At 39.9% G+C, this 17,599-nt stretch overlaps 1 protein-coding gene across 1 annotated transcript; it reads left to right on the top strand.

Moving 5' to 3' along the window:
* The first annotated feature begins 678 nt into the window (after positions 1 to 678).
* LOC144998185 (uncharacterized) lies at positions 679 to 4,405 on the top strand. The gene is made up of 11 exons (XM_078958002.1): positions 679 to 892; positions 983 to 1,053; positions 1,155 to 1,309; positions 1,395 to 1,682; positions 1,767 to 1,896; positions 1,965 to 2,072; positions 2,170 to 2,272; positions 2,368 to 2,493; positions 3,272 to 3,465; positions 3,996 to 4,116; positions 4,242 to 4,405. The coding sequence occupies exons 2-10, from the start codon at positions 1,001 to 1,003 to the stop codon at positions 4,087 to 4,089; spliced, it is 1,251 nt and encodes a 416-aa protein (XP_078814128.1). The 5' UTR covers positions 679 to 892; positions 983 to 1,000; the 3' UTR covers positions 4,090 to 4,116; positions 4,242 to 4,405.
* Positions 4,406 to 17,599: the final 13,194 nt, after the last annotated feature.

Here is a 17,599-nt window from a genome sequence, read left to right as displayed (position 1 = left end):
TTTGTTTTTTGAAAAAAAAAACTTCTTCAGACCTCTTATTGTTGCGCGACGCAGCACACGCGCAACACTTTTCATTTCGCAACTGTTTGTTTTTTAGAAGTTTTCGGAGTAAAAAACCTCTGCGCGTGTTCTGTTTGGCGCAACACTTATATTGCCTCTTCCAACATCTTTTTTTATTTTTATTTTATTTATTTATTTTTTTATTCATATTGCTGAAATCTCATTTCATTTTTTTGGTTTATTCTTATTAATTCTTTTCTTTTTTTTATATTGAATAATGATAATTTATTGATGAAATATCAATTTTTTTGCTAATATATATATATATATATATATATATATATATATATATATATATATATATATATTGTTGAATTATAATTATTTTTTGCTGAAATATCATAAAGTCTTACCAAAATATCATACATTTTTAAATTTTTAATATTAAAAAACTATTTTCAATTTATTTTAATTTTTTAATATTTACAGTAATATGTAAATGTTAAAAAAACAAACACATTATTTATTACAGTTTGTAGCTGTTTAATCATTTTTTTTTTTTTTTTTTTTGGTGCAAATGGTTGCAGAGATCATCCGACGAACTTCATTACACTTTTTAAAATTGTAGGGCTTTTATTTAGTTATCCCCACTTAAAACCCCAAAAGTTGTTTGGTTCTAATTTTTGCCTTTACTCAATAGATTATTACACTTGTTTCTTTCTTCTTTATCACAGCTTCTACTTTCAGTTTTCTCCAAACTCGTAAGCGTAAAAGTTGGGAGGAATCCGACGGAAATTTACCAACTGGTTTTCACGGTTTCAGATAAACCTGTGTATCAAATCGACCAATTCCCCTTTTTCTGTTGCCCTAATTCCACAATTGTCCTCTGCAGGTACTGCTGTTGTTCTTCATCTGTAATCTATTTCATGATTCATCTCCCTTAAACAATCCCACATAATAGAATTAGTGATCGTTTATGCAGGTGTGATATACTGTAATCATGCCGGACACACATGCCCTAGTTAACGATTTCTTAAACAAGCTTAAAAAACGGTGAGTGCGAGTTATGTGGGTTTTCATTCGTTTCTGATTCACTGTTTTTTCTTTTGTATCAAATGTGATTTACATATATGCATGTTTATATGGCGAGACAGTAAAATCGAGGGTTCAAAGACCACTGCGAAGATGACAGCAGAGCTTCTTCGTTCCGTGATATCACAGCAGAGAATTCCTAACACGAATCAAGCCGGGGCGCTTATTCAGGCCATTAATGCTATTGGAGAACAGCTTGTTTCTGCTAATCCTGTCGGTTAGTTCTTTTTTCCATCTTATGGCCATTAAAAGATACCCGTGATTGAAGCCATATCATCTTTAAAATTCTGTATGAATTGCAGAACTTGCTGTTGGTAATATTGTAAGGCGTGTCCTACATATCATTAGGGAGGAAGATCTTTCTCTCACAACAGCTTCCATTGGTGGATTGAGCTTACAAGCTTTGAGTGATGATGAAGACAATGTTGATAGAGATGATCGACCTGTTCTATCAGCTGCTGCTGTTGCTGCTGCAGCTAGAAGCACTCTCAGACCTCCTTCCTTGCAAACCCTTCTTGAAGATGTCCCTCACTCTGCAGCTATTCATCAATCTTCCTCTTCTGCTGGTGATTCTGAAGAAAAAACCAAATGTTAGCTCTTAAAATTCTCCAAAATACATAAACCCTCATTCCTTTCACTTTTCCCAGTAATACTTTCTTTTTTATATTCTGCAGCTACTGATAAAAATTCAAGGAGCCGAAAGCTCAAGCATAATGTGATTGAGACTGTGAATGATCTTATTCAAGATATTGCCACCTGTCATGAACTAATAGCAGAGCAAGCAGTGGAGCATATTCACCATAAGTATTCTTTTTCTTTCACTATTATTTCTATTAACTTTTCAATGTTTAATTTTTATAAATTATATGCAGTGAGGTTATATTAACCTTAGGCAGTTCAGGAACTGTAATCGAATTTCTTTGTGCTGCTAAGGAGAAAAAAAGAAACTTTCGTGTTTTTGTAGCAGAAGGTGCTCCAAGGTTTGTGTGTGAGACTATTTTTCCTTTTAAAACCTTAAAAACCTCTAAAACCTTAAAAACAACATTTTTTTTATTAATGTTTTTTAATGTCATGAAGATATCAAGGGCATACACTTGCAAAGGAACTGGTTGCTAGGGGACTACAAACAACTGTAATCACTGATTCTGCTGTTTTTGCCATGATTTCGCGTGTGAACATGGTATGTCATAACTCATAAGTTAATTGCAATTTTTGATGTTTGTGTGTGTGTGTGTATTGGTGTGTGTTTGAGTGTGATTTTGGAATGATGATTAGGTTATTGTTGGGGCTCATGCTGTGATGGCAAATGGTGGAGTGATAGCTCCTGTTGGATTAAATATGGTTGCATTAGCAGCTCAAAGACATGCTGTTCCTTTTGTTGTTCTTGCAGGCATTCACAAGGTAAAACATTTCATAAAATTTTTCCAATTCTTTTTTTAAATTCACCACATAATTTGTGTGGTGTTCTTGTAATTGCAATTACAATTGGGATTTGAAAAGGTTTTTTGAGTCTTTTGATACCTTGTACATGTAGAGAGCCCTTTATTCATATCCAATACTTGTGAAAGATGATTGTAATCTAATACCGTACTTGTTAAAAAAGAGTAAATTTACAAAATGGCCCCTATGCTTTATGATTTTTACCGGGTTTAGTCCAAAATTGAAACCTTTTTCAGTTTTAGTTCTTATTTCAAGGCTTCATATCAGCTTTTGGTCCCTAGAATCTTGAAATAAGGACCAAAATCGATATGGTAACCTTGAAATAAGGATTAGAATTGAAAGTTTCAGTTTTGGACTAAACAAAGAAAAAATCGGAAAGCACAGGGACCATTTTTGAAAAATTACTCTTAAAATTTGTTATCCAAAAACAAACCCTAACTGTGAAATAATTTTTTTCGACTATTTGAAATACATATATGGTATATATTTTGCAAATGACATGAAATTTGTTTACATTTATATGACTAAAGTTTATTTTTTTTATAAAGATAAATATTTTTTTTCTCTACTTATCAAGTCAATTTCATTTTCTTTTCTTGATTCAATATTTGAAGGCACACTTGTTTATTTTTATATTTACTTTTTATATCACCTTATGCTCAACATCTTTTTTTTTTTACTTTCCTTATAATAAAATTACAGAACTAATCCATTGTTTTTAATTTGGGTGAAATGACAGTTGTGCCCCTTGTATCCTCACAACCCGGAGGTGTTACTGAATGAGCTCAAGTCCCCATCTGAGTTACTAGATTTTGGGGAGTTCTCAGATTGCATCGATTATGGCACCGGCACTGGTTCCCCTCTTCTTCATGTTGTAAATCCTGCTTTTGATTATGTACCGCCAAAGCTCGTCAGCCTATTTATCACCGACACGTAAGTTCAAGGGTATATCCGTCATTTCCGAAAAAAACTATAGTAAAATTATCCCCCCCTAAGACCCTAACAAACGTACAACATGACATAACAGAATATACTGCGTTTGAATAGACGGGACCACACAAGCCTTGTAAGGCTCTTTTTGATTATAAAGACGAAGAGGGCATTTACGTCTTTTGCGCAAGTTCCGGTCCCACCTTTTTGGACGAGACAAAAATTTTCTCTTTTTGCCCGTGGGTTTTAGTCCAATGCAAAACGGGCCGTGGGGTCCGTTTAGTCAGGACAGAACACAACAGGTTGTACTGTGCTTGGTATGCATTGGACGGGGACCTAAGCTTATGTCAATGTCTGTGTAAAAGACATAAATACCCTTATCATAAAAAATAGCCCTACATCACTTGTCTAGTTCAACAAATGCAGCCTTAAAAAAACAAAACAAATGTTAATAACATATTTATGTGGTGTATTTTGGTTAATTGATTTATATTTATATTTAATCTTTAAAAAATCATAATTTTTTTTTTCAGGGGAGGGCATAATCCATCGTACATGTACCGATTAATTGCAGATTACTACTCTGCTGATGATTTGGTCTTGCAACAAAGGCCTATCTCTTCTTGACTTTATATAAATAAATAATCCTTATGAGTAAGACCCTGTTCCTTTTTTTTTTTCATCATTAGATAAATGATGTTTAAAAAATATTTGAAAAAAAAATGTCACTTAAAAGGGGAAAATGTCATTTGTAATGCTGTGGTGGTTGTGAACATTAGGTTTTTGGAGTGCATGAGAATTGGAAGTGCGACAGTTTTGAAGGGGCTAAGCCATTAAAGGAGAACTTATTTGTAATGTTGATTACTAGAAAAAGATGGAATGAAAACAAGGATTACATTTGTGTTAGTATGAGGTTATAAATGGCATATGCCATTCTCTTAAATCATGTAGTTTCTATTTTTTCTTCCCACTAATGTTTTGTGTATACAGTGTGTTTATGGGGTAGATAATGTTTGATAAAATGATAACAAATTGGGGAGATAGAAGGAAAAAATAAATGAAGGTGAATCTATAAATGATGACAAAGGCACAACCATATAACATGCGAGTTAGATCTTTCATTATTGGTACTCTTTAATGAGGATTCAAAAGCCTAGGACGAGGTGGATAAAAAATGCCCTTAGGTCTTAAATGTGTAACGAATTAAATTACATAAACTAATTTTTAAATTACGTAAACTATTTTTTATTATTAAAATGACAATAAATGTTATAGCCATAAACAAAGCAAAATCATAGTATTTTGATGAGTAATTACATATCCTTATAGTTAACCGACGATTTGTGAAGCTCTTCTAGCATTCTTGATTTTAAATTGGTTGATCAATTCTTCATAATTTATACTCTTTAAGATTTTGTTCTTGATAGATATCAATGCCAAACCGTTAAATCTTTCTTGTGTTATTGTGGAGCGTAAGTAAAATTTCACAAACTTCAATTTTGAAAAACTTATTCCTGCAGATGCAATCGCTACTAGAGTAATCAACAATATTCTATGTGCAATGCTTGCATTTGGGAAATAATCAAGTTCTTTCAAAAACTTCAAAACATCTTTAGGGTTGCTAAATTCATTGGTTTCCAATGTCTCAAATAATTTCAACTCTGTATAAAGTTCATCGGCATCAATATTCGATATTTCTTCAAACTTGAGTGCTTTTTCAAGACGATGATAATACTACTTAAGATCTTTATCTTCAATTCCCCTCAAATTATGTGGAAATAAAATACCAAATACTTTGTCATACTCTTTGAATTGTTCAAATCTTGTCTCAAGAGAAGAATTGGCTTGATCAACAATGAATAAGAAATATGTTGAGTCTAGGAGCTATGTCATTGGGCTTATTTACTTGGTCCATTAATGTCTTGGTATTGTCCAGCCGAGTTTTTGTAATTAGGGTTTAGTATATATGATGCATGTTATTGGTACCGTTCTTAATTATCATTTTGATTGTATTGTAACCCTAGCACACCTCTACAATAGAAGTTCTTCGTCGAACTCTTCTGAGGTGTTGCGGTTTTAATCATTTAGCACTTGGTTGATTAATTGTGTGTTCATGCTATTATTTACTTTCTGATTTACTTGTTAAGAATCTATTCGATCTTAAAATAGTTTTCAACTCATCAATTGGTATCAGAGTAGGAGACTGTGTAATCCACACACATCTCTTCTGTTGAAGAAGTTTTTAGGGTTTCCGCTATAATCGTATTTGTTATAGCCGTCATCTTGCTATTGACGCTGCTCTTAGATCATGATCTTACCCTAACTCAGTTTACTAGTCTGATTCTTGGAAGGTTATCAAACCAAATCATCATGTCTCACGTCGACCCCATTCAAATCCTATCAACATATCCAACAGTATCAGATCTACCACGAGAATCCCAATTTTATATACTCATGACTATGAAGTCTGGACGCATCGCTTTGAGGATTATGTTCTCGGTTCAGAGGATAATGGTTATCTAATCTGGGAGGCAATTACCTTAAATCCGTTTGTTCATTCTTGAACGAATAGAACCATCAAGACACAAAAGGAATACAATCAGCTTATGATTGACGTGCAGAAAGTTCCTCAAGACAAGAAGGACAAACTGATGAGCAACATCAAAGCTATGAGGATGATCAGATTTGCCTTACAATCTGATACCTTTCGTCTCGTTAGCTCATGCACAACAACAAAAAAAAATCTGGGATAGGCTTAAGGAGCTTTATTCTACACATGAGGATCTAGAGCATTCAATACAAACTCTTTTGCTCTCTGAGTTCGGTGACTTTAAGCAAAAGCCAGAAGAAAAACTCGTTCAGGCGTTTGATCGTTTCAATCATCTTCTCAGCAAAATGATTAAACATGGAGTTGGCAGAGAGGTTATAGAGTAGAAGGTTACTTTTATTAAAGGTCTGAGACCCGAATGGATGGCGGTGGTTTCGACTGTGAAAGCTCATGAACAGTTCAAGACCTATTCGTTGGCGAAGCTTGTGGGAATTCTCAAGTCACTTGAAAGTGTTGTGACCAAGGAAATGAATGTGGTGTCTAGTATGGGATCTTTGGCTCTTCTCTCAAAGGGAAAGAGCGTGGCTGAAGAAGAAGAAGAATTGGATCTTTCTGAAGGTGATATGATGAATGAAGAATATGCATTAATGGTCTCTAATCCCAAGAAGTTTGCTGGAAAAAGTTCCCTACCTCTAAGAACCGAAAATGGCAAGAGAGCTATAGTTTTGAAAAGGCGAAAGAGGAGGGTAAAAATGTTCCTAAGCAAGAAGAAGTAACGAAGGAGAGCAAGCTAGTGGGTGATTTTGGATATGATTGTCACTTTTGTCGGGGCAAAAATCATTTTGCTAAAGATTGTGTTTTGAGAAAGCTGTCCGAAAAGAGTGAGGGTGAAGATAATGAAGCTTATTACTTGCGCAAGCTGGAAGAGATCAAGAAGAAAAAGACTACTAACAATACAATGAATGATTTAATTGTGCAGGAAAACATAGATGATGAGAAGTTCGGAGGCGTGAAAGTCTGGTCTACAGACTCAGAAGATGAAGAAGTTCGTAAGCCTATACATGGCAGGGCTTATGTGGCGAAGGAACATAACTCTGAGTTTGCTGGAAGATGTTTAATGGTGTCTACTGGAGTGTCACAAATGAGAGGCTACACAACCGATGATAGATGTGAGGAGGCGAAGGTAAAAGAAGACAGGTGCTTCGATGCCAAACTGATGGGTGAGCAGATCAACGAATTCAATTAGTTGATCAAGAAGGTACAATCCATTCTTGAAACACTAAAAATACCAGTCACAAACTATGAAAAGGAATTAAACGAATTAAAATTCAAGTTTTCTAGTTTAAGTGGCAGTCTAAAACAAAATTGCCTAGCAAATTCTAACCTAACCGATCAACTCAGCAGGGTGTCTTCCAAGAGTGAGGAAAGAAGAATGTGGATAGAGAAGACGGAAGCGAAGTTAGTTAGGGAAAAAGATGAAATAATTTATTTGCAACGTGATAATTTGAAGCTTTTGAAACAAATAAATATTTTTTGCTTGATTGCTAAACATTTATATACTAATATCACTCAAGTGCATTTAGATTGTGAGATCGGTAAAAAGATTCATAAAATGATTTTGCCCTTCCTGGAATTAAAGGAGGACAAAGTCGATATTGATGGTTATAATTGTGAATCTATTGTTTCTTCAGATGAAATTTCTGACACTTACAAGATCGGTCTGGACAAAATCAAGTCCTTTATTAAGTCCAAAGACCATAAGGATATGCTTAAAAACCTTTCGGACGAAAATGATAAATTGAAATTCAAGACCGAAACCATGCAGAAATTTGACTCATTGAATGCCAAGTTAAGTTTAGAAAACAAAATAAATGTGGAAAACACTTCTGAATTTGATGAGGACAGTGATATGAGTGAAATATCTGTAAAGGATGAAGTCGATTGTTCAAAATTTGTCAAAAGCGAAACCAAACCTACAAAAGGTCTTGTATCTGAAAATTCGGTTGAGTTCACTCGAATGTCCCAAGATAAATCCAAAGTTCTGAAACAAAAAGATATGGTATATCAAAAGCTACAAACTATACCAAATCAGGTATACACCACAATACGGGTCATTCAGAAATAGACAATCGAACTTACAACCATTGTAAACGAAGACAATGCAGGTGGCTGTGATGATTACTTTTGGTCTGCTCCAATTGACAATGCAGATGAGACTGTCGGTTTATCAGAGAGAACTTCATGGAGAGTTAAAGGCAGAAACATGGCAAAACTACTCAATAAGCCTACAAGTTTTGATGCACTAAGCACAAGTTGTACTAAAGAGATTCCAAGCGAACCTGTGAAGGCGGTAAGCGAAACCTCTTCATTGAAGAGTGAAACTCATGTTGAAAGACCGAAGCCGAGAGTAAACATTCACAAGTCTCAAAAGCAACTGTCAGAACAGAAACACCAGCGAAACAAGAGATATAAAAAGAATCTCAATGAAAGGAAGCAGTTTTAGCAATTCCAAAACTCCAATTATGTTCGCACAGAAAGGCGTCCAATCTCAAGGCGAAAGAAAAATCAAAGGCTAATCCATGTACTCACTACCAATCTTGCAGTCAGATGAACCGAAAAAGTAGTTTCAGTCCTAAATCTAGCAGTGACAGGAACCAAAAAACCAATTTCGGTCCTAATCCCATCCTCCTCATTCTAAACCAAAGCAAAATCCTAACAAGGATGTCAAGGGAAAACGAAAGCTCGTCTCAGAAAACGAAAAGCAAATGAAGAAGACAACAAATAACACTAGGAAACAAGAGAAAAAATTTGTTAAGAATCAACATAAAATTCTACAACCCGATTCAAACAAAACGAAAGCCAACAAAATAAAAGTTTTCACCATCAAAAGGAAAGACGAAACCACGTTAATAAAACGAACATATTTGGTTGATCTTTTTATTGCTATTCCATGTTCTGTAAAAAGCTCACATGGACCAAAGCAACTTTAGATACCTAAATCTGCTTGATTTTTGCAAGTTATCAGTGACGAGCAGTTCGATGATGAATGGTATATTGATAGTGGCTGCTCACGTCACATGATAGGGAGACAGGAAGAGCTGAGGGAATTTCGGGCTCTGAAAAATGGTGGATGTGTCAAGTATGGAAACAACTCTTTTGGCACCATAAAAGGCTATGGAATGATCACGAACGAAGATTTTTCGATTTGAAAGGTGGCCTACATGGAAGGATTGCAATACAATCTCATAAGTGTCTCACAGTTGGTTGTAGGAACTGGCTTGAAGGTTTCATTTGATGATGAAGGATCCGAGATCATTGAAAAGAAAAATAAGACCGTTGTGTTAAAGTCCCAGCGCAAAGGTGAAATGTATCCATTAAATCTAAACCCGATACGAGGGAAGTCTGCTGTATGTCTTCTAACAAAAGCTCATTCAGAAGAAAGCTGGCTATGGCATCGAAGACTCTCGCACCTTAACTTCAGAGACATCAACAAGCTAGTTCTTGGTGATCATGTGCGAGGACTGTCACTTCTAAAGTTTGACAAGGAACATTTGTGTGCTGCATGCGAAATGGGAAAGCAAAGTCGGAAGAGTCATCCCACTCGTGTTAACACAAAGATCATCGAACCTCTTGAGCTTCTACACATCGATCTATGCGGTCCATCGACCATAGAGAGTATCAGTGGTAGTAAGTACATTCTCATACTTATTAATGATTTTTCATGTTTCACCTGTGTTTTCTTTCTTAAACAGAAATCAGAGGCATCTCCAAATCTCAAAAACTTTATAAAGCAAGTAGAGCTTCAACTGCGAAAGATGGTTAGAAATGTTCGAAGCGATAACGGGTTGGAATTCAAAAACCAAGAGTTTGAAGAATTTCTTACTGAAAAGGGAGTGTCTCACAGCTTCTCTGCTACCTATACTCCACAACAAAATGGTGTAGTTGAAAGGCGAAACCATTCGTTTTGTGAAGCGGCCCAGAACATGCTCAGTTTCGCTTCTTTACCTCTATATTTTTGGGCTGATGCGATTGTAGCTGCCTGCTATAGCCATAACCGATCCTTCCTCAATAAGCGATTTTCCATCACTCCGTATGAAATTTTGAATAATTGCAAGCCAAATGTCAAGTTTTTTCATGTTTTCGGTTCCAGGTGCTTCATTTTTAACTCTAAAGAGAATCGAAACAAGTTTGATGCAAAGGCAGATGAAGGGATTTTTCTTGGTTACTCGCTCTCTTCCAAGGCATATAGGGTTCTGAATAAACGTTCAAAGAAAATATAGGAAACCTATTATTTCATATTTGAAGATAATTAAATGAAGAAACTCTAATCAAGCGAAGGACCATTGGAAGAAATCTTTCCCAAAATAGGTCATGTCCCGGTTCCTATATCCAATCTGTTTGAAGAATACATGTTGCTCTTTGATGACCCGGAGAATGCTATTCTCTCTGAAGCGAAAGCAACTGATAATAAGGTTGAAAACTTGAAAAGATAGTCGACGAAGCTGCGAAATCCATGGAAAGCGAACCTCAAGCTCAAAGGGAACCTCAAAGCTCAAGCGAACCTACACCAAGACTCTCCACATTCCAGGGGGAGAGCTCATTTACATAAAAGCAACCTGATTTTCCCTTCCATGGGAGAATCCATATCCAACAATGAACCATGAAAGTCCAATCGATGGGGAGAATTCTGAACCTAACGCTGAAATTTTTTCGTCATTCGAGGGCGAGCATAACAATACAAATAATGAAGATACCAAATCAGAATTTGAAGAAGAAATAAATGTCGAATTGGATCCGGCTTACGATTCAAATTACCCTCCACTCACTAAATGGACACGATATCATCCAAAAACTCAAGTAATTGGTGAATCATCTGAGGGAGTTCTTACACGCTCTTAACTGAAAGCGAAGCAAACCGCTTTACTCTCTCAAGTAAAATTTTGTATGTTTAATTTGTTTGTTTCCAAGATTGAACCAAAAACAGTCAATACAACACTTGATCACTCCGATTGGGTACAGGGTATGCATGACGAACTCAATGAGTTTGAGCCAAACCGAGTCTGGAGACCGATTCCCACGCCAAAGGATGCATCTGTGGTTGGATTAAAATGGGTATTCCGGAACAAGATGGATAAACAAGGGAATGTAATACGTAACAAGGAAAGGCTAGTGGTTAATGGATATTTTCAGGAAGAAGGGATAGATTATGAAGAACCCTTCGCTCCTGTAGCAAGGTTAGAATACGTTCGGATCTTTCTAGCATACGCTGCTCACAAGAATTTTGAAGTTTTTCAAATGGACGCCAAGTGTGCGTTCTTGAATGGAGAACTAGAAGAGACCGTGTACGTTGAACAACCTCCTGGATTTGTGAATGAGAAGTTTCCTGATCATTGCTATATTCTGGACAAGGCGGTCTACGACCTAAAGCAAGCCCCGAGAGCCTGGTATGAAACACTAACTTGATTTCTTAAAATGTCAAAATTCAAACAAGGTTCGGTTGACACAACCTTCTTTCGCAAGAAAGAGGGTGAACACCTGATGATCGTCCAAATTTATGTTTATGACATCATCTTTGGTTCTACGAATCCTAACAGTTGAATTCCAAAAGTTGATGGAGACTAAGTTTGAGATGAGCTCAATCGGTGCGATTAACTTTTTCCTTGGATTGAACATAAGACAGGGACCCGAAGGCATATTCATTAATCAGGAGGCTTACATAAACACTCTACTGGCAAAGTTTGGTATGATGGGAGATTCTAAAATAAAGGTTCCAATGGCATTCGGAACGAAGTTAACACCATCTCTAGAGAAACCAACTGCTGATATGACACTCTATCGTCAGATGATAGGGTGTCTAATGTATCTAACAACTAGTAGACCAAATATTATGTTTTTTGATTGTTATTGTGCCAGGTTACAAGCTAATCCACGTGAACCTCATATGGTGGCTGTGAAAAATATCTTTAGGTATTTGAAGTGAACCTCATCTCTAGGTCTTTGGTACCCTGCGAAATCAGGCTTCTTTGTTCAAGCATTCTCTGATGCTGATCTTGGAGGATGTGGTCTTGACCGAAAGAGAACCACTGGTGGGTGTCAATTTCTTGATGGAAAACTCGTTAGCTGGCAATCCAAGAAACAAACATTCATGTCTTTTTATACGGTCGAAGCTGAATACATTGCCGCAACATCTTGCACTTCTCAGGTCATATGGATACAAAGTCAACTTAAAGACTCTGGCCTAAACATGACAAAAATTCCTCTCTATTGTGACTCAGAAAGCGCTATTCGTATATGTCAAAACCCAGTGCAACACTCAAAAACGAAACATATAGCACTAAGATACCACTTCATCAAGGATCATGTAGAAGATGGTAACGTTGAAATACACTTTGTTCAATCCGCTGATCAATTAGTTGACATTTTCACTAAAGCCTTACCTGAAGCAAGTTTTAATAAAATACTCCAAGGCTTAGGAATGATGGAAGCTGAATCAGTACCATAACCACTTTCGCCTCATCAAAAATATTTTATTTTGTGTTTAGTTTTATTCATTTTTCTTTTTCACATATAAAATCAAAATAATAAAAATATTACACTGAAAGTACTCATGGACAACTTCCAATGATGATGCTCGGGCAGGTATAACTCTATTTGTAGCACCTGGTTTCCGGTATGTGAATTTTATTTGAGCATTGCCCTATTTTAGCCTTGGACTCGGCGAGTCATAAGGTCCGACTCGCCGAGTAGGGACGAGACTCAGGACACGTTTAAGTGGGCGACTCGGCGAGTCCATATCCTGGACTCGGCGAGTCACCGCTGCTGGATGAAACCCTAAGTTTCAAGGGTTTGCACCCTATTTAAACCCTCATTCCGCCCCAACTCGTCCCCATTCACCCCAGAACTCCCCAACATCGTTTTTCCCTTATTTCCTTGAGAGATTGAAGTGCTCTTGGTGTGTTCTTGAAGGTTTTGAGGAGAAAGAGGTGTAGATCAAGAAGAGGAGAAGGAGATCAGGCATCTTTGTGTCATTTCAACATATTCCTTGAGGTATAGCTTGTTTCCCCTCTGTTTTCAAGCTTGTAATCCCTTATTGCTTCATTGGAGTCCTTCTTGGGCTCTTCCCCAAGCTTGTTTGTGCTTTGTGGGTGATAATAAGTTGTTAGCCTTTAGATCTAGGCATGATTTAGTCCCTGGAGCTTGGATCTATTGCCTTTATGGGGTCATATGGCATGAAAGCCCTAGATCTACCTCTTTTGGTGCACTTTGAGCCTTAAAATCCATATTGGTGAATATCTACACGTAAAGTTGGAAACTTTATGTGTGAATTGTGTCCTAGAAGCCCAGATCTGTGAATGGCATGGACTGGAATCGAGCAAATCGGTGTATTTGATGGATGCATGGCTGCGACTCGGCGAGTCATATATGTGACTCGACGAGTCTGGTCGCGAGTCACTGAACTGGTCCCTTTAAGATGTATCGAGTTGAGCCGTGAGTCACAGGGGGTGACTCGGTGAGTTGGAAGCTGAACTCGCTCATGATAGGACTCGGCGAGTCAATGCCCTGACTCGGCGAGTCCAAGGCAATCTTCATAGATCAAGAACAAACTCGGCGAGTTGTTCATACAACTCGGCGAGTCTTAGCATATGTGTTCTTCGGATGAAGATGAACTCGACGAGTTGTTCATACAACTCGGCGAGTAGGATGAAGGAGTTGAATGACAGTTTAGAAGATGAACTCGTCGAGTCATAGCCCAACTCGACGAGTAGAATCAGGGACCCAGGACAATAGTTTGCTAGGGCCTCGGCGAGTGGAGATCCACTCGGCGAGTTGGGTCAACTAAAAGTTGACTTCGATTTGACTTAGGGCTAGACCAGGGGTAAAATGGTCTTTTTAACCAAAGGACAGTTGGCAGTGTATGATTAAGTATATTGTGGGAATTACAGCCGGGGAGTTTCCGGAGCAGCAGCAGCAGTAGTAAGTGATCAATTCCCACACAGACCAGCAGCTATTTCGAGGTGAGTTTCCTTCCAGTAGTAACGGGTCTAAGGCACCAAGGCCGGCCCGTATAGATGAGACGTTAGTATTATAGTGTGGGCCGAGCCCGTATCTATTAGTTGAGTTGATTGTGTTATATACCAGCATGATAGAACTGTTTACACTTGTTGTCTGTGCGATGCTTGTATGATATGAGTTGGCGGTTGAGTGTGGGCGGGGCCCGTATCTCTCCGAGAATGGAGTGTGGGCTAGGCCCGTATCTCCCAGGTAGCGAAGTGTGGGCGGGGCCCGTATCTTCACGAGTGTGGGCGGGGCCCGTATCTCTCAGAAAGTGAGGTGTGGGCGGGGCCCGTATCTTCACGAGTGTGGGCGAGGCCCGTATCTCCTAATTGCATGTTATATGTTAAATGCTTGTATGGTATGGGGTATTATGGGGGAGCTCACTAAGCTTTGTGCTTACGGTTTCAGTTTTGGTTTCAGGTACCTCCTCAGCCAGGGGAAAGGAGCCGGCGCGGTAGCAGCATGTCACACACACACTCTTCGGTTTCCGCATTTACGAGATTCACTGGGATTGTACTCTGATATTTGATGGGATGTATGGTTTGACTTTTAAAACATGGTTTGCGATGTGTTATGTTGTGATCAAACAATGTTTTTTTTTATTTATTAATGTTTTCTAAAGTAATATTTAAAAATGAAATTTTTGGACATGAAAATTGGGTCGTTACAAGTTGGTATCAGAGCCCTGGTTTGAGGGATTCGGACACGCCTTCGGGAGTGTCTGAACTCAAATCGAGGGATTGAAAGATTTTCCAAAAGAAAATGTTCTGTAAAACTCGGAAAAGAGTCATAAGAAAGAGCGAAGTGTATGACGTGCGCGACCGGCCGAGCTCAAGTAAGTATTCCCCATAGTACCCATACAAGTTTATGTTATGTTTATCAGCTTACGTAGAACCGCATGCTAGAATAGGGCTAAGGATGTAGGAGTGATGCCTTATGTGCCTGCTTATGTGTTACAGCTTTATGAGTATTGCATGCTAGAATTGAGTAGATAGTAGTAGGATAGCCTGTTTAGGTTATGCCTGATAGTATGAGCTTAGCATCCTATGCTAGTGCCGTTTCTTGTTATAAGAATAGTTTTGGCTTGAGTCTGTTTCCCCTTATCCGAATGCTGTTTGCTTCGTGCTTGGTGGGGTTCTGAGTAATGGGAGTTAGCCACTAGGTGAACACGTCACACCACATGTAATCAGGTTTGAATAATCCCAAAGTACTGGAACTGGCCCTATTGCGCAGCTCTTGTTTGAGTCCAACCGTTGTAGGGATGGATCTTTTACTTGAAGGATTATCTAATCCTCATCACATGTGATGATGTTTAGGTGGTGGCTAACTGGCATTATGAGGAGACCTACAGCAGCTGAGGACCAGTCGTGTTGAACTTGAGTTTTCGCTAGGGCAAGCCTAGGATGAGAATAGCAGAGAGTAGCAGTAGTAAAGGGGATCTGGTGAAGTCGAGGAATTCCTCGGAGAAGGTACGGATAGATGTGGAAGGTAGTATGGGCCCGTACTACTGAAAGCAGAGGATCCGTACCCGAGCCGAGAAAGTCCAAGATGAGACCAAGGAACCTGTAAGTAGTTGAGATCCCTCAGAAAGTAGCAGTATCACTAATGATTATTATGATGTTTTGCAAAATGGTGGTACTTCGACCGAGACCAACAGATGGCGGTTCAGGAGAGGGGTCAGGTTCGGGATCAGGCACCGAGCCGATTGATGAGAGGCTACGTGAGTTCATCACGTCGGAGATCACCAGGGGCATCCTTGAGTCGACCCCCATCCTCTTTGGGTCGATCAAGGAAGGGATCCTGGAGTTGATGGAGGATCGCCTACGGGCATTCAGGAGCGATTTAGCCTCTAGCCAGTCAGGATCTCGCACACTGTCCTTCAAGGACTTCAGGGGCAGTGGTGCGCCGGATTTCTATGGGGTGAAGGACCCCATTGTCGCCAGGCGGTGGATTGCGGATATCGAGTCTGCCCAGTTGACTAGCTTCTGCCCCGAGGGGTCGAAGGTGAGGTACGCAGCAGGGTGTTTACGGGACCGAGCCCGGGATTGGTGGGAGTCAGTGGGTGACTCGTTGGGAGCCTCGGCTATCGAGGTAATGACCTGGTCAGACTTTGTGACTAGGTTCCGGGCAGAGTTTGCACCGGCGGTCGAGCTTCAGCAGCTGGCCAGGGAGTTTCCAGACATGAGGCAGACGACGGAGACTGTGGTGGAGATCACCGCCATGTTCCGGGAGAGGGCTTTATTGGTGCCCCAGTATGCCGGTGACGAGGATATGAGGAGGACTCGTTACCATGATATGCTACGAGCTGACATCCGGGAGCATGTTAGCTTTTCGGCTTGCCCTACCCTGGACTCTATGATTGCCAGGGCTAGGGAGAGGGAGATAGATTTGGAGCACATCCGGAAACGGAAACTAGAGGACGGTCAGGCAGGAGGGGCTTCGGGGAAGAAGCCTAAGGGATCAGACGGTAGACCGAAGGGTCATTCAGGATCGAGCCGCTGTGGGAAATGCGGCAGGACGCACGTGGGGATATGTAGGATGGGATCAGGAGGCTGCTACAAGTGCGGCAAGACAGGGCACTTTAGCAGGGATTGTACTGCTCCAGTTTCAGCTATTCAGACATCCGAGTTGCTGTGTTTTCACTGCAACCAGAGGGGCCACAAGAAGGCCAATTGCCCCCAGTTGTCAGTTGCAGCGCCAGTGAAGGCGCCGGCTCCAGCGACCCTGCGAATCACGGATGGTCGGCAGGGCAAGGCAGAGGCTCCAGTGGTGAGGAGTCGGACATTTCAGTTGACTGCCGAGGAGGCACGCGCCGCGCCCGATGTGGTGACGGGTATGATTCTTCCCTTATTTTGTTTTATGATGTTATGGTATTGATATGTGCTCTGTGTGTATACATGTGTATTAGGATCGTTCCATGTGAACGGCATCCCGGTTCAGGTATTGTTCGACTCGGGTGCATCCCGATCGTTCGTTTCTCTTGCTCTTAGCAAGAGATTTCATGAGACTTCAGGCGAGGTAGATTGCCCGTTAGAGGTAGAGATTGCTGACGATCGATCGGTGCGAGCATCGATGGTGTTTCGAGATTGTGTTCTGCGACTGTTTGAGGAGCGTTACCTGGTAGACATGGTTCCCATCTCGTTGCGTGGGAACAAGGTGATTATTGGTATGGATTGGTTGTGCCCTAATGGGGCAGTGATAGATTGCGCGCAGCAACTAGTGCGAGTCAGGACCCCAAGCGGGGGAGAGTTAGTGATTCATGGCGAACGGCCGCAGTGTGGACCCACTGTATGTTCAGCAGCGAGGGCTAGGCGCTACCTTCAGTAGGGATGCGGGGATATGTCGCGTATGTGATGGATACCCGGGAGGCGGGTAAGGCGACCATGAGTGAGGTCCCGGTGGTTCGAGATTTTGCAGATGTTTTCCCGGAGGAACTACCTGGGATACCTCCGGAGCGACAGGTGGAGTTCAGGATTGACCTCATTCCCGGTGCGGCTCCGATAGCCAAAGCACCGTATCGGTTGGCTCCTCCCG

Source organism: Lactuca saligna, chromosome 5 (assembly GCF_052625555.1).
Source record: "Lactuca saligna cultivar CGN05327 chromosome 5, ASM5262555v1, whole genome shotgun sequence".
Lineage (NCBI taxonomy): Eukaryota > Viridiplantae > Streptophyta > Magnoliopsida > Asterales > Asteraceae > Lactuca > Lactuca saligna.
This window is presented reverse-complemented; position numbering and strand designations above follow the sequence as displayed.